General features: G+C 49.1%; 1 protein-coding gene across 6 annotated transcripts in view; it reads left to right on the plus strand.

Annotated features, from left to right (window-relative positions):
* DEPTOR (DEP domain containing MTOR interacting protein) overlaps positions 1–26,842 on the plus strand; it is a 163,644-nt gene that overhangs the window by 47,861 nt on the left and 88,941 nt on the right. For all 6 annotated transcript variants that reach the window (XM_061123876.1, XM_061123877.1, XM_061123872.1 and 3 more), the window contains exon 4: positions 24,427–24,605. In XM_061123876.1, coding sequence (XP_060979859.1) covers positions 24,427–24,605 — 179 coding nt within the window. The remainder of the gene's footprint in view (positions 1–24,426; positions 24,606–26,842) is intronic.

The raw sequence follows: 26,842 nt of genomic DNA on the forward strand, positions 1-26,842 counted from the left end.
CTCACCCTCTGAGCCTCAGCGTCCTCCTTTCCGACGTGGAGGTGGTGATGGCGCTGCTCGCTGCTGCCGTGGGAACTCCAGGGACCGCTCGTGTCAGGCGCTTCGGGACTTGGCTCGGTCCCTCTCGTGTGCCGTCAGATCCCGCGGGGGACAGCCGTCTCGGACGCTGACCTGACGCCGCGCCCACCCGGGCTCCTGTCTGCCCCGCCCTGTGGCGGTCTGCTCCCGCCCGGCGCTGGCTGTGCAGACGCTTCCTGCCCCGTCGTGCGGGTTCTCCTGGCCCCTGTCGCCTGCGCTCTGTCTCCAAGTCTATGAGCGCTCCTCTCCCTGACCCGTGGGACCGAACGGGAGGCCCCGTCGGCACCTCCGTCTGCGTCCTGGAGTGTGTGTGTGCGTGCCGTTGCTGCTTTCTTAGTCCCTTTTGGAAAATTCTAGTGGGTGTTTAGCATTTAGGCTACCCTGCTGGTCCGTTTAAACTGTTAAGATTTTATGTTGTCAAAAGCATGCATGGCGGGTGTTCCCTTTCAGCCCAGTGGTTAGGATGATGGGCCACCCTGCTGTGGCCAGATTCAGTCCCTGGCCCGCGGACTGAGATCCTGGAAAAAAAACAAAGAAACATATCATTTCCATGGAAGGACGCCAGGGGATTCTGTAACCCTCTTTTCTAGCTATAGATTATCTCCTGGGACCTGAGTGGTCACCTTACGGGAGCCGGGGTTAGCAACAATTGAGACGTCTGACAGAGAACTTTTGCCACTAGTGGGATGGGTGTGCTAAGAGAAGTTGAAGGAAGCTGCTCGTGGCGTCCAGAAAACGCTCACCCAGCCCCACCCCTGCTTCTCCATTCACCCTAAACTGTGTGTCTCTGGCCATCCACGGCTCTCTCCTGCCTCTGGGCACTTACAACCCACGAATTATTCCACACATACTTAGTGAGCCCTCCCCACTTGGCAGGCACACTTGCAGCCCCTGGAAATGCGCCTGGATCAGAGGCGGACGAAGCCTCTGCCCCCGCGGAGCTCGCAGGCTAGTTGAAGAGGCAGATGTTGAAGGGATGGCGTGTGAGGATGAGTGTGGTTTAGTGCAGGGTTCACAGTGATAGAAAGAGAGCTCGCCTTCCCGAGGCGGGTGAGGTGTGTTGGGGCCTGACGTCCCTAAGAGGCGGCGTTTGAATGAAGTGTGGATGTGCTGGGACAGCTTCCTGGGTGGACGGCAGAGCCGGGGGAAGGCTTGGGTGGGGATGCGCTCAGTGTATTTCAGGACAGCAAGGAGGCCAGAGCGTCCAGGGAGGGGAGGGGGGTGAGCGGTGGGACAGGGACCGGGCCAGGCTGCCACGGTACTGAAGTGTTCACGTGTGACGGGAGCCCGTTGGAGGCTGGGGTGGCCCCGGTGGTGACCCGATGTGCTTTTGCATGTGATGCCCCCTTGTCCAGCAGACTCTGTGCCAGGCTCAGCCTCTCCCTCACTCACTCTGACTTCCGGGCTTTGTGTTCAGTATGACCTTTCCTGGGCATCCGTCCGTGTCCCCTTAGGAGGGACTTGGGTGATGTGCCTGTGTGTTTACCCCGTGAGAGGGCTGTGTGAGGCGTTCACCTTGGTGCGTCTGCAGCATTAGACTAAGAGGTTTAGGCAGAGGAGCTGCTTTATCCTTCTTTCTATTGCCTGCAGGTTCACCTGTGTCTCGCCAGGCATAGATGGTAAATAACTTGCTAGAAAGGGTGACTAGACGTTTGATCCCTGGACGAACTGACCAGTGTTGCTGGACTTTTTTGTGCGCAGTTGGCTTTTTATCCACTAGTGTTGAGTGTCTCAGTTCCAAGTAAATTTCCTTTCTCAAACTGCTTGCAAAGTTAGCACTAGGAGAAGTCATTTCATCAGCCCTTAACCTGGCATGACCTAACTGTCACCTCGCAAATCTTGGCTCCTACTGTTTTCAATTGCCAGAATGCGTATGGAGCAAACTCTCAGCCCTTTGGAACTGATAGTTCAGTTGACCTTTTTGATCAGTTTAGTTTAGCTGTTTTTAATGCATTTTCTTTGTTTCTCTGGCCATCTGTTTCATGAATCTCAGCATGGATTATTATTTTCTAAGTTGTGGATACTTAAAAAGATAACATTAAGAAATGTTGGTTGTTATTATGATTCTCATTTTCAAGAATTTTTATTATTTGAGAATTGACTCTGGGACTTCTCTGGTGGTCCAGCGGGTAAGGCTGTGTGCTTCCACGGCAGGGGTCGTGGTCAGGGGACTGACATCCCACATGCAAGCCACAACCAACAGCAACTGAAAAATTCACTTATCCCTCTGAATTATTTCACCAGATCCCATGTTTAGGATATTTGTGATACTTGGGAAAGAAGGTCTTGCAAAATATATGTTCCTTTAGTTGTTTCCCTTTTAAGATAATAGTAGATAATACTGTTGATTGATAGATGTATATCAAATGTCTTGACTAATCCATTTTATTTAATCATCATAACAACCCCCTACTTAAATGCTTTCATTGTTCCCATTTTGTAGATGAGAAAAATGTCACAGGGAGAGGTTAAATCTCTTATCCAAGGTCACATCATTAGTAAAAAACAAAACCAGTTGGGTATGATCCCAAGGGTCCAGAGTCCAAACTTACTGTTACTGCGCTGTTAGTGAATCTCTTCTGTTTCCTTCAGTGGAGAGTAAATGAATGGAGTCAGTATTTACTTCAAAAATATAACATGGAGTTTGTGAGTATATGAGTATAGCATTTTCTATAAAAATTTACTGAAAATATTCCAGGATTTTAAAGTAGACATAGGAAAGGAGGAGTAAGATGACTCTCATTCATGGTAAATCTCTGTGATGTTCTGTAAATATAATAAAAACAACGACTTTTGTTTGTACATTAAGCTTCTCAAAGCACTGCGTTTAGGTTATTTTATCTGAACCTCCTGCATAGAGTGATCATAGAATAATAAATCATAATAGTAACCATAGTGATGATAGCATTGTTGTTATTCAGTCACTTAGTCGTGTCCGGCTCTGCAACTCCATGGACTGCAGCATGCCAGGCTTCCCTGTCCTTCACCATCTCCAGGGGTTTGCTAACTTATATCCATTGTGTCGATGATGGTATCCAGTCGTCTCAGCCTCTGTGGTCCCCTTCTCCTCCTGCCCCCAATCCCTCCCAGCATCAGAGTCTTTTCCAATGAGTCAACTCTTCCCATCAGGTGGCCAAAGTATTGGAGTTTCAGCTTCAGCATCAGTCCTTCCAATGAACACCCAGGACTGATCTCCTTTAGGATGGACTGGTTGGATCTCCTTGCAGTCCAAGGGACTCTCAAGAGTCTTCTCCAACACCACAGTTCAAAAGCACCAATCCTTCGCACTCAGCTTTCTTTATATGCTGTGTGTGCTGTGTGCTCAGCCGTGTCCAACTCTGTGCAACCCCGTGGGCTGTAGCCCGCCAGGCCCCTCTGTCCGTGGGATTCTCCAGGCAAGAACACTGGCGTGGGCCGCGTTGCCCTCCAGGGCTTTACACGCATAGTGAATAGTAATGTGGAAGGGTGGGGCCTCACCTCACTGTCCCAGAAGCGGTGGCGGCGGCTCCGTGTCGCTCCCGCTGCTCCGGGGGCAGGAGACGCCAGCCCGGATGGCAGGTACGTGCAGCCTCCCCGCCTGCCCCAGCCCCGAGGGCCTGGCCCCTTGTCAGGATTTCCTTTGCGCTCTCCTCTGGCCTGTTTGTTCTGTGTTATTAATAGGCCTTTGTGTAACTTGGGGGTTTCTGGCTGGTTTTGCTGAAACGTGCTGCTTGGGGGCCCTCTGCCTTTCTAAGCCCTGGTGCTGTCCACCTTATGGATTTGTGGGTCCACGTGGACGGGTTGGTTTCAGTGTGGGCTCAGGGCTACCCGAAGTAGGAGCCATCCCTGCTGCCAGCTCCCGGGGGTCTGAGACGGAGAGCTATGCCCCGGGCCTGGGCCAGACGAGCCATCGGGAGGACTTTGTCTCAGCCCCACAGGCCCCGGAGCTTCAGCAGGCTTCCCCCCGCCTTCCCACGCAGCCGTGGACCAAGGATGCAGAGATGGGGCGCACGTCTCCCTGTGGGGCCTTCCGGTTCCACACTCACCTCTGCACAGACACACGGACACAAAGATTCACAGATACACACTCACAGACACACGGACTCATGGACTCATGGACTCATAGACTCAGTCACACATACTCACGGACTCACAGACACATGGACACACGGACTCATGGCCTCACACACTCACACACTCATAGACTCAGTCACACAGACTCACAGACACACAGACTCATGGACTCACAGACACATGGACACACGGACTCATGGACTCACGGACTCACACACTCACACACTCATAGACTCAGTCACACAAACACACAGACTCATGGACTCACAGACTCACGGACTCACAGGCTCACACACTCATAGACTCAGTCACACAGACACACAGACTCACAGACTCATGGACTCACAGACTCACAGACACATGGACACACCGACTCATGGACTCACGCACTCACACACTCACACACTTACACACTCATAGACTCCGTCATACAGACACACAGACTCACAGACACACAGACTCACGGACTCACAGACACATGGACACACGGACTCATGGACTCACGCACTCACACACTCATAGACTCAGTCACACAGACTCACAGACACACAGACTCACGGACTCACAGACACATGGACACACGGACTCACGGACTCACACACTCATAGACTCAGTCACACAGACACACAGACACACAGACTCATGGACACATGGACACACGGACTCACAGACTCACGGACTCACAGACACTGAGACGCACATTCATACACACTCATAGACTCACGGACTCACAGACACATGGACACACGGACTCACGGACACACAGACACACTCACAGACACATAGACGCACATACATATACATTCACAGACTCACAGATACACAGACAGATGCAGAGACGCACGCACATGTGCACACACGCATAGACGCACAGACACACAGACTCACAGACACACAGACTCACAGACGCACAGACAGACGCACAGAAGCACAGCATGGGGATGGATCGCCGGTATTCCCAAACAGGGCAGTTCTTACTTTTCTAATAACACCTTTGAAAGGAAGAACAGTGTCAGTAACTTAAAGAAACAGCGCAGAATCTATATGTTGCCTTCAGATGGTAGGTGTTTTGAATGCATGTTCCAGACTACAAAGCTTGATTGTCTTGGAGCACTTGGCACTGTAGATCTGGTCCAGAAAAAAAGGGTGAGCTCAGGATAACCAAGTGCTCTGTGTACTAATAAACAGAGTCAGCTACACAGAGCACGTGAGTTGGGGTACAGTTTGGACCATGCTTACTAAGACTAATAGTTGAAATGCACATTTTTAAACTAACCTTGATATCATCTTCAGGTGTAGAGGAGACTTCTCAATTTCATTATTATTTTTTTAACTGAGTTTTTATTTTGGGGTATAGTTGACTTAGAATGTTGTGTTAGTTTCAAGTGTGTAGCTAAGTGAATCAGCTTAGACATATACACACCATTCTTTTTCAGATTCCTTTCCAATACAGGTGATTATAGAACGCTGAGGCTAGTTCCCTGGGCTATATACCGTGTCCCTGTTGGTTTCCTATACATATTTTGTATATAGTGCTGCGTATATGTTAATCCCAATCTCCTAATTTCTGAGACTTCTCAATTTTAATTTAGCTCAGTCTTAACATGGAGTTTAATCCATTCTAGGTCTGGTTCATAAAGGCATTAGTTTTTCATCCGGAGCGTCCTAGTTTTCTTATTATCAGTCTCTGTCTCCGGTCTCCAGTAGTCCATTTATTCGGCGTAAGGGAGCGCGCTGGTTGAAGAATTAAAGTCCCAGTGTGCCCTTAGGCGTCTTCCAGTCCCCTCCGCCTCCTTTATAGTCTCTATTCCGTAGAACTGAAGAGAAATATGAAGGAAAAGCTGTGCACACAGGGGAAAAGCCCTTTTGTGTATTTTATCTTATCAGAGCTTTCTCTACCCTGTGCCCCTGAGATTTTTTTTCCTGTTCCCTCCCAGTGGCTGGCACAATAAATATTTGTTGAATGAACAAAGAACTCAACATGCAGTGATTGCTATGAGCTGCTGAACTGGCGCCACGAAAACGCTGGAGAGAGCTTGCTTCTCATGCTAAGCGCCGGGAGTCGGAGGTGTACCTTGCCCTGCCTCTTTCAAGCTTACAGAGCATCCTGGCCATTAACAAGCCGGTGCCTGTGCAGCTGTCTCAGATATACCCAGCAGGCACCGTTCATCCCACTGGAGAGATGGACGCACGAGCTGAAAGAGGTTTAATGGCTAATATGATGTAAAAACATGGAGCCAGAGTGTTTTTTTTTTTTTTTAAAGAGGCTTCAAGTTTTTGTCTCTGTCTTCCTGCATTTGCTGAATAAAAGTGCCTTCCAAACTGGGATCTTGAGGTCCGCAAATTGATTCAGGTTTTATGTTCAAAGTATGTCTTGATTATGCAGACTGTAACAAAATTACTTCTAGTGTGTTATATACAGCCTTTCACAGCTCACTGGTGCTGCCATATTGATTAGTGGTTTCACAGGTTCTTGGAGTAAATGTTTCCTTCTTGGATTGTTTGAAGGGTATCCTAAAATTTCAGTGTAAGTGGATTAAACATTGTTACCTTCTGTAGCTGTTTGGTCAGGGTGACAAGGCATGGTTTGGACGCTGTGTGACTCTGTGGAGGACTGTCAAGAGTCTTGTGGTCTTATCCTGCACGCTAACAGGTTCACCTGCAACACTTCCTGGATGTGGGCAGGAGGCCTCCGGGTCCAGGGACAGAGGACAGGTCATCGTTCTCATAGCGAGAGCGGCGTCATTTCTCAGCGGTTCTTCCAAGCCTCAGCTCCCGAAGGGCAGCTCGGTGAGGTGCTGGGGATGCCTGCCAGGGTGGGGGCACAGAAGAGGAGCCCCAGGCTCAGGTAACCTTGTAATGTCTTCAAGCAGAGCTGCTTTCCATCCCAGAAGAAGACATTAGCTTTATCCTCCAGATCTGTTCACTATGCATGCCTGCTTGAAAAGATGGTAGGGGAGTTGGAGAGGCTGGAGGAGGTCTGAAGACGCTGGAGATGCTGCTGAGGGGCTCCCAGGGCATCACTGACGCTCAGTGTAAACCAGGCCTTTATGTGTGCTCTCTTAGTAAAGCCTCCTTCACCAAGGAGATCAGGACCATGACTCTCCCTTCAGCAAGTACGGATCGAGGCTAGAGGGCTGAATGAACTTGCTTACCCTCCTCGAGCCAAAAACCAGGAGGAGCGTTTCAAACCCTGGTTTCCAGCCCCAGGGCCCATGAGCCCACACGGAACCAGTTTTCAGTTTTCAGCTTTGAGTTTGCACATTTCTGCAGCTTCCATCTGAGGTTATGGCAGGAACGAACACCACTCAACAATGGTAAGCAGAATGCAGCCTGATAGAGTTTTCAGTGGGCCTGCGAGAAGCTTTCATCACCTGGTTCCTACCAAGGCCTTGCGCCTGGATTTGGAAATTGCGTTTCTTCCTGACTGCTTCTTGGCAACGCCGCGCTCTCCCTCTCGTGTGGTAAATATATGGCAGTGGTTCTGGTGCTTTGTTAACATGCAGACAGGCAGCAGGTCAGCCGCACTTGTCAGGAGTCATCAGCCCTAGATCGTCATCTACAGATTTCTAGCCCTGGTTGATTATTCAGAAATGACTTGATTTAGAGGTAGATGCACCTAGCTGCTTCAACAGTAGACTTGATTCATCGACGTAGATTCATTGCCGGTCCTTTCTGCCAAGTTTTCCTAATCTTGTGTAATCACACGGCAGCGAACCAAGCTCTGTAACCTTGATTTTGCCAATCAATCTCTGTAGTTATTTTTCAACTTGTTGGAATGGAAAAACCATCTAAGATTTCTGGGGTTGGAGAAGCGTGTGTCAGAGTTCTTCCTGAAGGAAGGAAGGAAGGAAGGAAAGCTAATCTGAGATGGGCCAAGTTACCTGCTTTAAACCTCCAGTTGCTAAAGAGGGACCCTGGCTGAAACTGCAGCTCTTTCCTTTCCCACGAACGGCATTAAAAGTTAAAAATCTCAGTTCCTTGAGCGAACCTGTAGAAGTGGAATCCTGTGTCCGGCGTGCTCTGAATCCAGTGACTCTAGTTCGCTCCGAGTGTCAGTTGATTCCATCTGGAAGAGATGAAGAACGCGGAGTCTTCTAGCGGAAATGGCTTCGGTCTGTCTCTAAGTGTTAGTCTGGAGTGAATGATCCAGGCGGTGGGGCAGGGCGAGGCGCTGCCAGGCCTGCTGCAGTGAGGCCGGAGAACACCCACGGAGCAGAGGAGGAAGGGCCTCCTGGGAGAAGAGGCTCTGAAAGCGGACCTCCAGGATGGCAGCAGTGGGAGGCTTCTGGGGGAGTGGGGTTGAGGTTGGAGCTTATCCTTCCATTATTAGAGGCTTCGTGTGGAGGCTCCTTGGGTAGGTGGCGTTGTCTTTAAATGCAGAGATGACTCCAGGGGTGTAGATGCTTTTTTGTTTTCTTTGCTTTGTTTGCTAAATGGAAACATCCCTGCTTAATCACTTCTTCATGCAGAGCTGGGGAGTGTCAGCCATGGCTTTATTCTACCAAGTGGGAAGCACCAAATTGTCAGGAAGCATTTACTAATTTCAGAGCCCCTAACGGAAGGCCTTCAGACCAGAAGGAAAGAAAATCCACATAGCATTTTTAACTCTCCTGAAGTCAAATGTGTCGTCCAGCTTTAACTAGGAAGTTAAACCTATTGAAGTATAGTGTATATACATTTCACGTGAGTGTGCAGCTCCCTGTTCACAAATTGAACACACATACGAACAACCACCCGAACGATATTTTTATAAAATTGTCCTCCGTATTCTACCATGATTCAGTCTCCTAAATAAGACTTTAACTTTTACTTCAGTGTTAGCATTCTCTAGAAATAAAATTTCCTTTGAAGTGGCTAAACATTTGCTTTTCTGCATTTTGTATGTCCTCTCCCCAGTGTGCTTGGAGTGGGTCCCTTTGGCTGGTTGGGAGGTGGGCCCACCTGGGAAGGAAGGACAGGACTTGCTGAGGGTGAACCTCCAGGGAGGTGGGTGCTGGGGTGTGTGTGTGTGTGTGTGTGCGCCCGTGTGCATCCCTTGTTCACTGCGGCTTGGCGCCAGGCGCTGTGCCCGATGCCACGGAGATTAGCTCTGACTCTGACCACACCGTGGAGCTGGGCGTTCTGCCTTTATGGCACACAAGAAGGAACTTGGGGTCCTGGAGCCCGACCCCAGCCCGGAAGTCACGGTCCAGAGGTTCACACCGGAGGCTGGCCCCCACTGCCGCTGCCGCCCTGGACCCGTGGAGAGAAGGGTGTCGTCCAGCCCGGCTCCAGACTGCTCCTGCTGGACCGGCTATCGCTGTCTGCAGAGACCGCCCACCTGCCCTGGGCCAGAGATGCGGGGGACCGAGCAATCTCTCCTTGCCAGCACGTGGCCCTCCCCAGCGCAGCCTCCCCTCTATCCGTGCCAAGAGGTGGCTGAGTCTCCACGAGCATCCCCGTGAGCACCAGCGGCTCCAGTTCACTGGGCGTTTTTTCTCATCTCTTTTCTCCTGGACTGAGGTTATCAACTGGCCCTTTGCTTGTGATGGTCCCCGCTGGTTTCTAGCAGGTGGCTGAAAGCAAAGTGGACAAGAGCAGTTTCAAGCTTTCCAGACGTTTGGGAACCTTGCTTCGTCATCGTCCTTCCAGAGCAGGAACCTTGACTTGTTCTTTGTGTCCCAGTGACCGATGCAGGGCGGGGTAAATGGTGATCCATGTGTTGGGAGGGGGTTTGTGATGGCACAACGGAAGACCCTGGTTGAAAGAAGAGAGAAGAGACTGCTTCCCGTTCTTTTCCGTGTAACTGTAGCAAATAGGCGGGACCGAGCAGCCTCTGTCACAGCCTGCTGACCTGCAGAAGGTAGCCCCTGTTTATGGGTCCAGTTTCCTGTCATTCCCCTTACCTCTTTAAGGCATACTCATTTGGTTTTCCCTAGTTGGTATTATCTCTATTTTTTTCTCAAGTACTTTATCTTACCCTTTCTAACTTTCTTTGCCTTTTTTCCCCTTTGTTTTTGGCAGCAAATCCTATTTTCTAATAATTATGGAAGCATCCAAAATAAATAATAACCATTCCCTTAAAAGAAGCCTTTATAATCTGTTTGAGAATGCAGTTGCCCTTGACAGTGGTTTGAAAGCCTCACAGAGGTTTGAATCGTTTTGAATTCAGTGTAGAAGTGCTTGGTTTCTCTCCTTGTGTAATTTTTTGGTTATGAAACCGTAGCTGAATGCAGCCTTTTAGGACAGCCGTGGCCTTGGAATTCACACTCGGCTTCTGCCTGAAGCTGATTCAACTTCAGTAACAACAACTGAGATGTTTAATGCATCCATACTAAAGGCTGGTGATATTGGGCACAGCAGCACTAAAGGCCACGGGGAACGTGAACATTACAACGCCGGTTCCGAATTATCAGCCTCGTCAAAGCACAAAACCGGCACTAAAAAGTTCTTGCTTTTTTTCCAGAAAATTTAAAATAGTGAGCAGAGAGGAAGGGATTTTACCCTTCAGAGATAATGACGCTCTGTCACTGCTGCTTGTGGCACACCGTGGCGTCAGCCAGCTGATTAACAAATATTTGCCCAGTACCTGGTGTATGCTGCCTCCCGGGCTGGGTTTTCTAAGAAGTAAAAGCTCTGAATGCATGGTGTCTGTCCTTCAGAAGCTTCTAGCTGAGCTGAAGGGGTAAAAATAGTGTGCTAAAAATTGAGAGACTTTATATGAAACTATGGTATTGGCTTAAAGTTCAAAAAAAGGAGAGATCTGTGTGAATTACTTCTAAGTTAGGGTATTTTCAGAGAGGGCAGTAGTTTCTCCAGCCCTCAGAGCCCCTTTGTGCAAATGAGAAGCAGATGCCCTTATGCCCTTTCCTTCAGACCCCTACCATCCCGCTTGCCCCCCGGGCAGCTCCTCGGGAGTGGCCCTGGGTCTTGGGCCTCACCTGTCACTGGAGCAGGCTCCCTTGTGCAGTGAAAGCCGGCGCCACTGTGCAGTGGGCTTCCTTTTTTTGAAGAACGGTTTAAATTTTTCCAGGGAAAGGGAGGGAGGAAGATGTGAGGGAACAATACAAGTAAAGAAAAATGATGAGAAAGTGTATGTTCTGTTCAGTGTATAATATGAAGCAAGTGGAGGAAGGTGAAAGGTATTTGTTGGAAAAGGGTGTACAATGCTGTTTTTCTTCCTTTTCCTTCACCTTTTTTTAGTATATACTAGTGTTTTACTGACATATAGTAGCCAAACAGCTTTCGGTTTACTAGTTCCAAACCAAATGATTATGAAAATTTTGTCTGTTTATCCATATCACATCTATTCAATAGAAAAAAAAGCATAGTATTCAAAAATAATCAATGCTTACATAAACATTTCCCCATAATTCGTACTTTCTTCCTACTCACACAAGTCAGTGTTATTTTTTCAAACTGTATTTTGGAAGCATACATCTAAATATGTGATTTATACATGGGGAGCAACTGTGTTATACTGAGTATTAATATAAGCATTTTGTCAGGGACAAGTCATCTGGTTAAATATAAACTTAACCTTAGGGACTTCTCTGGTGGTCCAGCACTTAAAGACTCCAGGCTCCCAATGCAGGGGCCCAGGCTCAATTCCTGGTCAGGGGAGCTGGACCCACACACCACAACTGAAGACCCTGCACATTGCAGCTAAGACCCCACGGGCTATAACTCAGTCCTGGAGCAGACAAATAAATGAAAAAATAATTAAAACATAAGTAAAGAAACTTAACCTTAATGTAACTTCTTTATTGATAAATTCCACCCCCCCCCCCCCCAGTTATAAGCATAGTATATTCTGTCTGGGGAATAATTTGAGTGATAGAGAATTCTATTAAGAAGAAAGGAAAAAGCATCCAGAAACTACCCCCAGGGTAAAGTAACTCAATATTTGGATGAATAAATTTTTAGTTTCTAATGATTATCATGTATATAATTTTATGTTTTGCTTTTCAGAGTGGTTTATCATTACATTAACACATGACTTTTTGGGAAGCTTTCTAGACTCTGAAGCGTCCTTTGGGCCTCATGGCCCGTGGGTCACTTTGGCTCCCTGGCTAGCTGTGCCCTGGCGCACGGTTCACATGCGTTCCCACGTTACAGGGGCCTTCTCGGGTCTTTTGAATTTTTTTCAGTGCACAAGGAGATTACTATCAGCTGACTTCTATTCCTGTTCTGGCCCCTAAATGCAGCAGTTCCTTCTATTGTGACGTTGCCTTTCCCCTGGGCTAAAGTGAGCCTGGGAAATATGACTCAGATATATATCCAGGAAAGGGTGAGCGCAGTCACATGCCCAGTAAAATCAGTGGGTACTTTCAGGAGGTGAGTTTTGTTAATGCCTAATACCTCAAGGTGGGCGGCAGTCCGTGGGGTCGCCCAGAGTCAGACGAGACTTAGCGACTGAGCCACCACCGCCAGCACCTCACGGGGGCTCAGTGGTGAGGAGTCTGCCTGCCGGTGCCGGAGACCCAGCTTTGCTCCCTGGGTCGGGAAGGTCCCGGCGTAGGAAGCGGCAACTCGTTCCAGCGTTCTGGCCTCGGAAATTGCGTGGACAGAGGAGCCTGGCAGGCTGCAGTCCATGGGGTCGACTGAGCAGCAACTTGTGAAGTGTGTGGCTTTACATCACGAGGACAGTCGCACACAGGACCATTTTGACTAAAGATGAATTTGTTCCATAAAAATAAGACTTTTGGAGCACCGTTCCCACTTGTCACCACTAATTAAAATAGAATTGCTGTTCTTGTCTGTAGAAATATACACAGAATATTAATTCATTTTGCCATAAAGAAAGCGGTTAAATCTTAACGGCCCCATCTAGAAAACCTTTATCATCATCATTATGGCTAAAATATATTCAGAGCTTAAGGTGAATGGGGCCCCATGAGTGAAGCATTTTGTGTATTGTCACACTTAGGCTGCGTAGCAGGTCCCTGGGGGCACGTCTTCATCCCCAGCGATGCTCGGGGAAGCAATCAGGTAGCTGACAGGTGTGCAGAGTTAGGATTTGAAGCTACCTTTGCCTTTAATCTCATGATTTTAAACCAGTGTAACTCAGGCAGTTGACATTCTGTGACTTCTGAGCCCAAGCAGTTTAAGAAGGCCTGGCATGGCTGCTTCACTTTTAACAAGAGTCAGAAAGATAATTCAATGGAGAATAAATAGTCTTTTTAACAAAATGGTGCTGAGATAACTGGATAACTGCATGCAAATAAGCAGTTTGACCCTCGCCTCATGCCTTCTAGAAAAATTAACTCAAGATGGATTTATAGAACTAAATTTAAGAGCTAAAACTATAAAACTCTTAGAAGACAGCATAGGAGTAAACTTCCATGGGCTGGTGTCAGGCAGTGTTTCTGACATGTGACCCCCCAAAGCACAAGCCACAAAAGAGAAAAATAGATAAATTGGACTACCTCAAAATTAAAGCCTTTGGGACTGCAAATAGCCTTGAAGAAAGTGACAAAACAACGCATAAAACGGGAGAGTTCGGTTCAGTTCAGTCGCTCAGTTGTGTCCGACTCTTTGCGACCCCGTGAAGCGCAGCACGCCAGACCTTCCTATCCATCACCAACTCCCGGAGTTTACTCAAACCCATGTCCATTGAGTCGGTGATGCCATCCAGCCATCTCATCCTCTGTCATCCCCTTCTCCTCCTGCCCCCAATCTTCTCAGCATCAGGGTCTTTTCAAACAAGTCAGCTCTTCCCATCAGGTGGCCAAAGAATTGGAGTTTCAGCTTCAACATCAAAATGGGAGAAAATATCTGCAAATCATCATCTGATTAAGAACTTGCATCAAAGAATATATAAAAGATGCTTAAATTCAAGTAACCTCATTTTCTAGTGGACAAAGCATCAGAGTAGATGCTTCTCCAAAGAAGATATATAAATGGACAACAAGCATATAAAACCATGCTTAGTATCAGTAATCATCAGGGGAATGCAGATCAAAACCACTCTGAGACATCTCTTCACACCCACCAGGAGGGTCCTGATGAAGAACAGACGGCAAATGCTGGAGAGGACGTGGAGAAGTTAGAGCTCTCACACTTGACTGGTGGGAATGCAGAGCAGCACAGCCACTTTGGGAAATGTCTGGCATTTTCGCAAAAGATTAAGAAGAGTTATTATATGACCCAACGATTCTGCTTCTTGGTGTATATCCAAGAGAAAAGAAAACATGTCCACATAAAAACTTGTACATTATGTGTACATAATGAGGGATGGGGATGGGGAGGTGGGGAATGATCGCTAATAGTACAGTGTTTCCTTTGGGGTGATAAGGTATCTTAAAATGGATTGTAGTGATAGATGTACACCTCTATGTATATACTGAAAACCATTGCATTTTGCATGTTGAGTGGGTTAGTTGTCTGGCAAGTGGATTATATTCTGTAACATCTTACAAAAAAACCTAAGCAAACTTTTTGGCCAACCCAATGTATTAATAATATTCTGTCATTATTATTAATGTCTTAATGTGTTAATGAAAGTGTAAATAAATTTCTGGCAGCATCTGCTCCCTTCCTCTTGAGCTGTGTGTCTCAGTGTCCAGAGCATCTCGCGGGAGAGGCTGTGCTGACAGAGGGGCACCCAGCCCAGACGTCCAGCCCGAGCTGCCGTCCACCTGCGGTGCGTGATGGACCCCGAGCAAGGCTGGCGGAGGAGCTGCCCTGCTGAGTCCCAGGCAGTCTGTGGAGCTTTGAGACACGATTAGTGCTGGTTTCCTAAGAAGATTGTTTTACTGGAGTGTGGTTGATTTACAGTGTTGTGTTACTGTCTGGCATGCAGCAGAGTGATTTGGTTATGCACATATATTAACATGTGTGTATGTATGTATACATGTATATATGTGTGTGTTTACATATAGGTGTATGTGCTACGTATCTGTATCTGCTAATCCCAAGCTCCCAGTTGGTCCCTCCACATACCTTCCCCCTTGACAACCATGAGCCTCTTCTCTCTGAGTCCGTTTCTGTTTCACAAATACGTTCATTCGTGTCATGTTTTAGATTCTACATATAAGGGCTATCACATGGTATTTGTCTTCTCTTTCTGACTTACCTCACTTAGTCTGATAATCTCCAAGTCCGTCCATGTGCTGCAGATGGTATTTCATTCTTTTTTATGGCTGAGTAGTGTTCCACCGTATACATGTACCATATCTTCTGTATCCATTCATCTGTCAGTGGACATTTAGGTTCTTTCCAAGTGTTGGTTATTGTAAATAATGCTTCTGTGAACGTGGGATGCAGGTATCTTTTTGAATTAGAATTTTGTCTGGATATATGCCCAGGAGTGGGATTGCTGAATCTTAATAGCTTCCCTGGTGGCTCAGCTGATAAAGAATCCGCCTGCAATGCGGGACACCTGGGTTCAACCCCTGGATTGGGAAGATCCCCTGGGGAAGGGAAAGGCTATCCACTCCAGTATTCTGATCTGGAGAATTCCATGGACTGTATAGTCCATGGGGTCGCAAAGAGTCGGACACGACAGAGCGGCTTTCACTTTCATGGCACCTCTGTTTTTAGTTTTTTGAGAAACTTCCATACTGTTTTCCATACTGGCTGCACTAATTTACATTCCCATAAGTGGTGGTGGTTTTAAGTCACCAAGCTTTGGGGCAGCTTGTTGCATAGTAAGAGATCATTGGACCAAGTAGTGAGTCAAATTATTGTTTTAACACCATGACTACATGTTGACACTAAAATCAAATCCCCGGCAAGGCTTTGTGGTAAAGAGAAGAATCTGGGCAGGAATAGCACTTGATTCTAAGGGGAAATGTGGTCAGAAGACCTTCAGGGTTGCGGGGCATGTGTAAATGGTAGGTGAGCCCAGCCAGGCGGGCTTGCCAGCTGGTCTCTGCTGAAGCTCACGTTGGCAGTGGCAGCTCACCAGCCATTTGTCCAGCGGCCACCAGCCCCTCAGCAGGAGCCCTGGAGGGCTTGCCGTTTGTGTCTCTGGTTACACGAAGTGACCCAGACAAACCTCTGTCCCGCTGTCCTCGCCACCCCCCTCCCCCCCCCCCCCGCCAAAGGAAGGTTGCTGAGCTGGAAGGGACAGTGTGGTTGGATAGCAGGTGAAGGCTGGGCGTCCGTGTCTGTATCTTAAACGGAGAGTGTCCGTCAGGATAGAACTTCTGAATCACCTTGTCTCCATGCGGGGTCATTCTAAGGGTGGCTTCCCCCCCCCCCCCCACCTTTTCTGGCTGCCCTGTGGCGTGAGGGATCTTGGTTCCCGAATCAGGGATCGAACCCACGCCCCCTGCAGTGGAAGGATGGAATCTGGTTCCCTGGGCTGTCTGGGAGGTCTAAGAGGGCCGTTTTTCACATACTCCCAGGTGAGTGATCTGTCGCAGGGGAATGCTGAGAAATGAGTTTCATGTATTCATCCAGCAAATACTTCTTAGGACCTGTGGTACTAGGAAACAGCTGTCCACCCCAGAGACAAGGAGCCTGGTCTCAAAAAGCTCATAATTAAGTGAGCTGGTCATGCCCACAGGGATCTGAGGAGGACTTGCAGGGAGCCCTTAAAAGTGGCACGTGGTCCAGCTTTGTGGGATGGGAGATTTCCTCGAGGAATAAAGTCTGAAACCAGGAAACCAAGGAAGCTAGTTTCCCTCGTCTTCGCTCTACCTTCTTTGAGGGCCAAAGAAACGGAAGAAATAACGCCATGCCTTGGCATTCTGTTTTCTAGATTCCCATTACCAATGCGGGCTCCCAGGTCTAACTCCATGTGGCTCTACTTTATGCAGTTTATTTCCAGGACCTTCTGGGATTCATTCACTGCCCCTTCAGTACTTTCCAACTGATGTGACAGGTCTCTTTGTGGGTTTCACATGTTTTTTGCCATTACCCCCTGATAGGAGGAGGCTCAGTGGTAAAGAGTCTGCCTGCAATGCCGGAAAACGTGGGTTTGATCCCTGGGTAGGCAAAATCCCCTGGAGAAGGAAATGGAAACCCACTCTCGTATGCTTGCCTGGAAAATCCCATGGACAGAGGAGCCTGGCGGGCTACAGTTTGGGGTTGCAAAAGACTCGGACACAACTTAGCGTCTAAGCAACAACTAAACAACATTGATATGAATATATTCTAGTTATCTGTCCCTACAGAACAAATCACCTTCACAGTGAGTAGTTTAAAACAACAGATGGTGTGTTATTTCTTCTGATTCTGTGGGTTTTAGGGCCATTCCTGGGCTGGGTCCCCCGGGCTCATTGGTACTGTTGCTGGGGGTCAGTGGAGCTGGAATACCCAAGGCGGCCTCCTCCTCACGTCTGAGAGAGATGCTGGCCGCTGCCCTGGCCTTGTGGCCTCTCCACCGCCAGTAGGCTGCACTGGCTTCCTTACCCGGCCGCCTCAGTGTGGCGTTCCAAGGGGGGGTGGAAGGACGTTGCACGGCCTCCAAAAGCCTTGCCTTGGAAGACGGTGATGCTGCTTCTGCTGCGTCTAGTGCTGCTCAGAGAGGTAGCCCGGGATCAAGCGAAGGGGCAGTAGACTCAGCCTCTTGATGGGAGAAGCAGTGAAGTCACGTTGGGAAGAAGCATGTGAGGAGCTGTTGTGGCCGTCTCCTGTGAAGTGTCTCCAGGATTCTGCCCCTCGTGTTGATTATATGTGGTGGTTGTCCCTTCTTCTAAGAAGGGCCTGGTCGTGATTATGGGCTTCCGTGGTGGCTCAGACGGTAACGAATCTGCCTGCGATGCAGAAGACCCAAGTTGGACCCCTGGGTGAGGAAGATCCCCTGGAGAAGGACATGGCAACCCATTCCAGTGTTGTGTTAAACACGATTCTTACGGCTCACACGTACGCAGCTGCTCTGGCCCTCTGAGAGCAGCCTCATCTCTAGGCTGGATCGAAGTACAGACGAGGGCTGACTTGGGACGAGATCTAAATAATACTCTTTTCTGCAGATTTAATTTTTTTATTGAAGTGTAACTACAGTGTTATATTGTAATTACTGCAAATGAGTATTGTAATTTTTCTTGAAGATAATTTGCAGTGTTATGTTGGTTTCAAGTCGGCAACAAAGTGATTCAGTTATGCATGCATACATATCCTTTCTCAGTTTCTTTTCCAGTGTAGGTTATTGCACAATATTGGGTGGAGTTCCCTGTGCTACACACTAGGTCCTTCTTGTTTACTTATTTGTCTATGGTAGTGTATGTATTGGTCCTAAACTAACCCTGATTAATCTCTGCCAATAAGATTTCTTTTTAAAGAGTTCTAAATAAGGTTTCTAGTGAGTTCAGTTGTATGCTAATACACTTCACGTGTGCCTGAGTGCTGCGTTGCTTCAGTCACGTTGCAGCCTTTGTGACCCTGAGGACTGTAGCCCGCCAGCCTCCTCTGTCCTTGGCATTGTCCAGGCAAGAGCACTAGAGTGTCCTGCCACGCCCTCCTCCTGGGGATCTTGCCACTTCAGAGACTGAAGGCAGCTCTCTTATGTCTCTCGGACTGGCAGGCGGGTTGTCTACCACTAGGACCACCTGGGTGGCCAGTAGATTTATAAAGACTCTTAATCACTTCATGGCCTTTTGGCTAAGATCCAGTATGGTATCTATTCTTACAGCATATTAAAAAGCAGAGACATTGCTTTGCAGACAGAGGCGCGTCTGGTCAAGGCTATGGTTTTTCCAGTAGTCATGTATGGATGTGAGAGTTGGACTATAAAGAAAGCTGAGCACCGAAGAATTGATGCATTTGAACTGTGGTGTTGGAGAAGACTCTTGAGAATCCCTTGGACTGCAAGGAGATCAAACCAGTCCATCCTAAAGGAAATTGGTCCTGAATATTCATTGGAAGGAGTGATGCTGAACCTCCAATACTTTGGCCACCTGATGCAAAGAACTGACTCATTGGAAAAGACCCTGATGCTGGGAAAGATTGAGGGCAGGAGGAGAAGGGGACAACAGAGGATGAGATGGTGGATGGCATCACCGACTCAATGGACATGAGTTTGAGCAAACTCCGGGAGTTGGTGATGGACAGGGAGGCCTGGTGTGCTGCAGTCCATGGGGTCACAAAGAGTTGGACACGACTGAGCGACTGAACTGAACTCTTAAATATAAAAGCATACACTATGTGCTTAGAACTTTTTTTTAACAAATTTTTAATGACGGCAATCCAGTGAAGACAATAGCACATGTATTATTTTCCTCATTTATTATGAGTTTGAGGACACTGGTGCAGTAAAAAAAAAAAAAAAAGAAAAGAAAACCATGTCATTAGTTTGTGGCAGAACTGTGTCTGAGTCCCAGTTCTCTTACTTCCCAAAGCTGTGGCCCTTTCATGGCTTCCAGTGGAACTCTGAAGGTTCTGGGAAGACAGGAGATGACTCAGAGGAGTCCCCAGAGCTGTTGGTACAAATTCATCCAGCCCTGAGGAAGGCACCATGACTAGTTAAGTATAACACTCTGTATATACATTGTCTTTTGTATCATTAAATTCTTTTACTCAGACTCACATGTGGTTCTCACAACAGATGGGTGAAGCTATCATTACACTCTCGAGAGAAAGGAAGATTAAAAAAAGAAAACAGTGACTTGCTTTTCATCTCACAGTTACCACGTGACCATTCTGAATAAACTTAAATCTTGAGACTCCCGGTCCTTGTTCTGGCCACAGCAGAACTGGGCTCCAAGTCTGAAAGCGTTGGCAGTGAGCACCGTGTGAGCGTGCATCCGGGTGCGCGGGGTCGGTGCCCGCGCACGACGTGGTTTGTGAGCATCGATAAACAGTGCACGCCGTCATCCAGTGTTCCCATTTGGGTAACGACTGCATTTTCTCATGGATGGAGGGGAATTGTCTTACAGTGATCCCTAAGATTTCCTCCTGCTCTAGAGTGAAATGATGCATTTTGTGTTGTATATCATTGTTAGCTTGAGAAGATTATACAGTGGAAGTGACAAACAGATTCAAGGGATTAAATCTGATAGAGTGTCTGAAGAACTATGGACAGAGGTTCGTGATATTGTACATGAGACAGGGATCAAGATCATCCCCAAGAAAAAGAAATGCAAAAAAGCAAAATGGCTGTCTGAGGAGGCCTTACAAATAGCTGTGAAAAGAAGAGAAGCTAAAGGCAAAGGAGAAAAGGAAAGATATTCCCATTTGAATGCAGAGTTCCAAAGAATAGCAAGGAGAGATAAGAAAGTCTTCCTCAGGATCAATGCAAAGAAATAGAGGAAAACAATAGAATGAGAAAGACTAGAGATCTCTTCAAGAAAATTAGAGATACCAAGGGAACATTTCATGGAAAGGTGGGCACAATAAAGGATAGAAACAGTATGGACTTAATAGAGGCGGAAGATATTAAGAAGAGGTGGCAAGAATACACAGAAGAACTATACAAAAAAGATCTTCATGATCCAGATAACCATGATGGTGTGATCACTCACCTAGAGCCAGACATCCTGGAATGCGAAGTCAGCTGGGCCTTAAGAAGCATCACTACCAACAAAGCTAATGGAGGTGATGGAATTCCAGTTGAGCTCTTTCAGATCCTAAAAGATGATGCTGTGAAAGTGCTGCACTCAATATGCCAGCAAATTTGGAAAACTCAGCAGTGGCCACAGGACTGGAAAAAGGTCAATTTTCATTCCAATTCCCAAGAAAGGCAATCCCAAAGAATGCTCAAACTACTGCACAATTGCACTCATCTCATATGCTAGTAAAGTAATGCTCAAAATTCTGCAAGCCAGGCTTCAACAGTATGTGAACTGTGAACTTCCAGATGTTCTAGCTGGATTTAGAAAAGGCAGAGGAACCAGAGATCAAATTGCCAACACCTGCTGGATCATCAAAAAAGCAAGAGAGTTCTAGAAAAACATCTATTTCTGCTTTATTGACTATGCCAAAACCTTCGACTGCATGGATCACAACTGTGGAGAATTCTTCAAGAGATGGGCATACCAGACCACCTTACCTGCCTCCTGAGAAACCTGTATGCAGGTCAAGAAGCAACAGTTAGCACTGGACATGGAACAATGGACTGTTTCCAAATTGGGAAAGGAGTACATCAAGGCTGTAATTGTCAACCTGCTTACTTAACTTATATGCAGAGTACATCATGTGAAATGCCAGGTTGGATGAAGCACAAGCTGGAATCAAGATTGCCGGGAGAAATATCAATACATCAGATATGCAGATGACACCACCCTTATAGCAGAAAAAGAAGAGGAACTAAAGAGCTTCTTGATGAAAGTGAAAGAGGAGAGTGAAAAAGCTGGCTTAAAACTCAACATTCAAAAAACGAAGATTATGGCAAGTAGATGGGGAAATAATGGAAACAACAACAAACTTTGTTTTCTTGGGCTCCAAAATCATGGCAGATGGCGACTGCAGCCATGAAATTAAAAGATGCTTACTCCTTGGAAGAAAAGTTATGACCAACCTAGACAGCATATTAAAAAGCAGAGACATTACTTTGCCAACAAACGTCCATCTAGTCAAAGCTATGGTTTTTCCAGTGGTCATGTATGGATGTGAGACTTGGACTATAAAGAAAGCTGAGTGCAGAAGAATTGATGCTTTTGAACTGTGGTGTTGGAGAAGACTCTTGAAAGTCCCTTGGATTGCAGGGAGAGCCAACCAGTCCATCCTAAAGAAAATCAGTCCTGGGTGTTCATTGAAAGGACTGATGCTGAAGCTGAGACTCCAGTACTTTGGCCACCAGATGCAGAGATGACTCATTTGAAAAGACCCCAATGCTGGGAAAGATTGAGGGCAGGAGGAGAAGGGGACGACAGAGGATGAGATGGTTGGATGGCATCACCGATTCAATGGACATGAGTCTGAGTAGGCTCCGGGAGATGGTGATGGACAGAGAGGCCTGGTGTGTTGTGGTTCAATGGGTCGCAAAGAGTTGGACACGACTTAGTGCCTGAACAACAGCAGAATGTTTGAACTGAAAGAAGGCCAGCCCCTCTGGATGCTAGGGTCAGAGGTGAGACTGTTCCACAGGGGCAGGTCAGGGTCATGCATGCTTTATAGGCTGTAGAAAGGGTTTTGGTCTCTAGTCTAAAACCAGTGAAAAGTCATGGCATCGTATCTTCCCCAGGGTCAGACATTATCGAATTTGAATTTTTACTTTTTTACTTTTTAATTTTTTTAAATATTCACTCCTGTGGCTGCGTCGCATATCATTTGTGGCCTGTGGAGTCTGGTTCCGTGCCGGGGCTCAGACCCTGAGGGGACAATGCTCACGGCCTCTGATGCTGATAGAGTAAGCTGGAGCAGGGACTCCCGGGGTGCCCTTGTGCGGATGCGGGTGAAGCCTGTGCCCGGGGGGCTGTCTGCAGGTAGAGCAAAGACAGAATCCGGGAGCGAGGAGGGCTCGGGCAGGCAGTGAGCCGCGCTGTCGGGCGAGAGGGCCCTAAAGAAATCACGCAGGTCACTGCCTCAATTCAGGCCGTGTTAGCAAAAACGCTCTAGACTGGATGGCTTCAATAATAAACGCCGTTCCTCACTATCTGGAGCCTGGGAAGTTCAAGTCAAAGTGCCGGCCGACCTGGCGTGTGCTAAGACACCTCAGTGCGCAGAGGTCTTCTCACTAGTGGTCCGTTCCTGTAGAAATAGTAATCGCAGCATGGGCGTGTAGGGGAACACATTTTGCCACCCCAAGATATCTCTTTGGTACATGGATTACTTTGAGCTAAAAACAATCAAAGCCCAGAAGGACTCCAGAGGAAAATTTGACCTTTGACCTAAAAAAATGTAGATAGAGGACTTGTTCCAGGAAAGGAGCGCTCAACGTAGATGACTCGAGTCCGAGCTGCGTGCGCAGACAGGGAGGCACCTGAGGAAGTCTGTCTGTCCAGATTCCGCTCTGTGTCCCATCGGCTCCGCACGCCACAGCAAACATTTGTTTACCAAACGTTGCTTTTTTGTCTTTGTCTAAGTCTCTTTCTTCCTCTTTGAAGTCCTGAACCACGACCCCCAACATCCTCTCTTGACCTCGGTGGTGTTTAAGGTTAGAGTTTTGCCCGTTTTGGTGAGTTACTCAGTTTCCCGTGTCTCTCCCCCTGTACATATTATTTAACTTTTGTATAACTTTGTGCTGTTAATCCGTCTCATGTCTGTTTAATTCACAGACCAGCCAGAAGAACCTACAAGGGTACAGGAAACTTTCTTCCTCCCTAATGGAGCTCCTCACTCATGAAATAATCACTTCCCAAAGTCCCCGTCCCTAAATTGTACCACATTTGTCTTTAGTGTTTCAACATATATACATTTTGGGAAGAGACAAGCATTAAGTCCATAGCAAGTAGTCCAGTGATTTGGGAAAAGGAATCATGCCTTTAGGAAAGAAATATGAGATGTTTTTTAGAGAGGGTGCAATTGGGTTAGTAACTCCCTTTCAAGAAGGCTAAACTGAATACCGAGCTTCCCAGGTAGCACAGAGGTAAAGAATTCACCAGCCAATACTGGAGACTCAAGAAATGTGGGTTCAATCCCTGGGCCAGGAAGTTCCCCTGGAGTAAGAAATGGCAACCCACTCCAATATTCATGCCTGGAAAATCCCATGGACAGAGGAGACAGGCAGGCTATAGTCTGTGGGGTCACAGAGGCAGACATGGCTGAGCAGCTGACCACACACACACAAACTGATTACAGTTTGCTAAAGCTAGAGTTTTGGATTGCACTTTCAGTGTTCTTCCTAATCACCAGGAAAAGATGCCTCTTGTTCACTTCTGAAGCAGCTCCTTGTCTTGACGGTTGCATTTGGGGCAGCACACGGCAGCCACGTCTGTCCGTCTGAGAGCCTTGCTGTGACACTTCTTGGAGGCCTGGGATGTGGGATTTCAACTGAGTGATTTTCCTTCTGTGTAGGTTTCTTTTTCTTTTTTTTTAATTGAAGTATAGTTGATTTACAGTATTATATTAGTTTTAGGTGTACACCATAGTGATTCCAAATTTTCATAGATTATTCTCTGCCGGGGCTTCCTTGGTGGCTCAGCCAGTAAAGAATCCACCTGCAATGCAGGAGACCCAGATTCAGTCCTTGGGTCGGGAAGATCCGCTGGAGAAGGAAAGGGCAACAACACAATCCAGTATTCTTGCCTGGAGAATCCATGGATGGAGGAGCCTGGCGGGCTACAGTCCGTGGGGTCGCAAAGAGTCGGACAGGCCTGAGCGACTAACACTTTAACTTTTATACTGTATTTAAAGTTGTTATAAAATATCGTCTGTATTTCCCGTGCAGGACCACATGTCCCTGTAGCCTGTCGTTTGTGCCTCTTAACGCCCTCCTCCGCACTGGTACGCGCAGGCCGCCTCATTCCCTTTCCTCTCCTCCGCCAGGTTGATGAGCCCCGAGAACACGCTCCTGCAGCCCCGGGAGGAGGAGGGGGTCAAGTACGACCGCACCTTCATGGCTTCGGAGTTCCTGGACTGGCTGGTGCAGGAGGGGGAGGCCACGGCGCGGGAGGAGGCGGAGCAGCTCTGCCGGCGGCTCCTGGAGCACGGCATCATCCAGCACGGTGAGCGGCCTTCCCTGAGCCCGGCGCCCGCGCCCGACGCTCTTCCCTCTCCCGGCGCCCGCTGCCCGACGCGCCTTCCCTGAGCCCGGCGCCCGCGCCCGACGCTCTTCCCTCTCCCGGCGCCCGCGCCCGGCGCGCCTTCCCTGAGCCCGGCGCCCGCGCCCGACGCTCTTCCCTCTCCCGGCGCCCGCTGCCCGACGCGCCTTCCCTGAGCCCGGCGCCCGCGGCCCGACGCGCCTTCCCTGAGCCCGGCGCCCGCGGCCCGACGCGCCTTCCCTGAGCCCGGCGCCCGCGGCCCGACGCGCCTTCCCTGAGCCCGGCGCCCGCTGCCCGACGCGCCTTCCCTGAGCCCGGCGCCCGCGGCCCGACGCGCCTTCCCTGAGCCCGGCGCCCGCGGCCCGACGCGCCTTCCCTGAGCCCGGCGCCCGCGCCCGACGCTCTTCCCTCTCCCGGCGCCCGCTGCCCGACGCGCCTTCCCTGAGCCCGGCGCCCGCGCCCGACGCTCTTCCCTCTCCCGGCGCCCGCTGCCCGACGCGCCTTCCCTGAGCCCGGCGCCCGCGGCCCGACGCGCCTTCCCTGAGCCCGGCGCCCGCGGCCCGACGCGCCTTCCCTGAGCCCGGCGCCCGCGGCCCGACGCGCCTTCCCTGAGCCCGGCGCCCGCGGCCCGACGCGCCTTCCCTGAGCCCGGCGCCCGCGGCCCGACGCGCCTTCCCTGAGCCCGGCGCCCGCGGCCCGACGCGCCTTCCCTGAGCCCGGCGCCCGCGGCCCGACGCGCCTTCCCTGAGCCCGGCGCCCGCGGCCCGACGCGCCTTCCCTGAGCCCGGCGCCCGCGGCCCGGCGCGCCTTCCCTGAGCCCGGCGCCCGCGGCCCGACGCTCTTCCCTCTCCTGGCGCCCGCTGCCCGACTTGCCTTCCCTGAGCCCGGCGCCCGCGGCCCGACTTGCCTTCCCTGAGCCCGGCGCCCGCGGCCCGGCGCGCCTTCCCTGAGCCCAGCGCCCGCGGCCCGACCCAGACGCTCTTCCCTCTCCCGGCTCTCTGAGCCAGCTGTGCTTCCGCCTGGGCTCGGCCCAGCTCACCTCTAAGCTGGGGGTCAAGTTCACGTTTCATGCCTTCTCATTCTGGGACTCAGACCAAAGGAGCATCCACTCTGTGGCGTATATTGTGGGTGGTGGTTGTTGTTTTTTTCTTTTGGAATATATTGTTTTGATGGATGAGGCCCCAAGTGCGAGCAGGGGCCTGGTCAAGTCTGGATGGGAAGTAGATGGCCCTCATACAGCTGGTTGCAGTGGAAGAATGAAGATTTGCTGAACCGTGGTTCAAGCTGCCATGCTGAAGAAGCATCCAAAAGGCCTTTGTCAAATTTCCCCCCACCTTTTTTTAAGGGCTGAATCATAATAATGCAATAGATTAGTAGCATATTGTTGAAGAATCATATTAGTTACCTATTGCAGTGTAAGGAGTTCCTCTAAAACGTAATGCTATAAAATAATAGTGTTTATTACCTGGTACAGTTTCTGTGGGTGGGGAGTCTGGAGAGGCATAGCGGGTGGTTTGGCTTGGCGGTCTCTTATGAGGTTGGAGTCGAGACGTCCCGGGTGACAGTCTTCGGAAGCCCTGACAGTCCAGAGGGTCTCCTTCACAGCGCTCGCTTGGATGTGCACCACGTCATTGCTGGCTGTTGGCAGGAAACTTCTGCCCATTGCTCTGTAGACTTCTTCGTAAAGCTGCTTGGGAATTCTCATGACATGGCGACCAGGCTTCTTCCAAAGGCCGTGATCCAAGAGAATGTGAGCAGAAGCCACGGTGGCTTTAGCAGAGCCTTGGGGTCATACAGGGTCGTTTCTGCACCTCTACTGGTTGGCTGGTCAGTCCCGTTCAGTATGAGAGAGGACGCGTGAGGGTGTGACTGCCGGAAGCGGGGATCACTGAGCCCCCTCAGTTCTCAGAGGCTGGCTCTCACGGGAACCCCAGCACCACCGGTTACCAGCTACTTACCTTCTCTCATCTGTAAAATGGGCGAGCTTGCGTAGGGTGCTTGTGGGCGTAAATGAGGCAGGCACACAGTGCTTGGTTCAGCGCTCTGCTCTTAGTAAGTGCTCGATCGATTCATTTCCTTTGTGAAATATTTTCACTTATTTGTTCATCTGTTTGGCTCTGTCGGGTCTTAGTCGCGGCCTGTGGGATCCTTCGCTGCGGTGCAGGGACTCTAGTTGTGGCTCCAGAGCACGAGGGCTTCAT

Source organism: Dama dama, chromosome 21, assembly GCF_033118175.1.
Source record: "Dama dama isolate Ldn47 chromosome 21, ASM3311817v1, whole genome shotgun sequence".
Classification (NCBI taxonomy): Eukaryota; Metazoa; Chordata; class Mammalia; order Artiodactyla; family Cervidae; genus Dama; species Dama dama.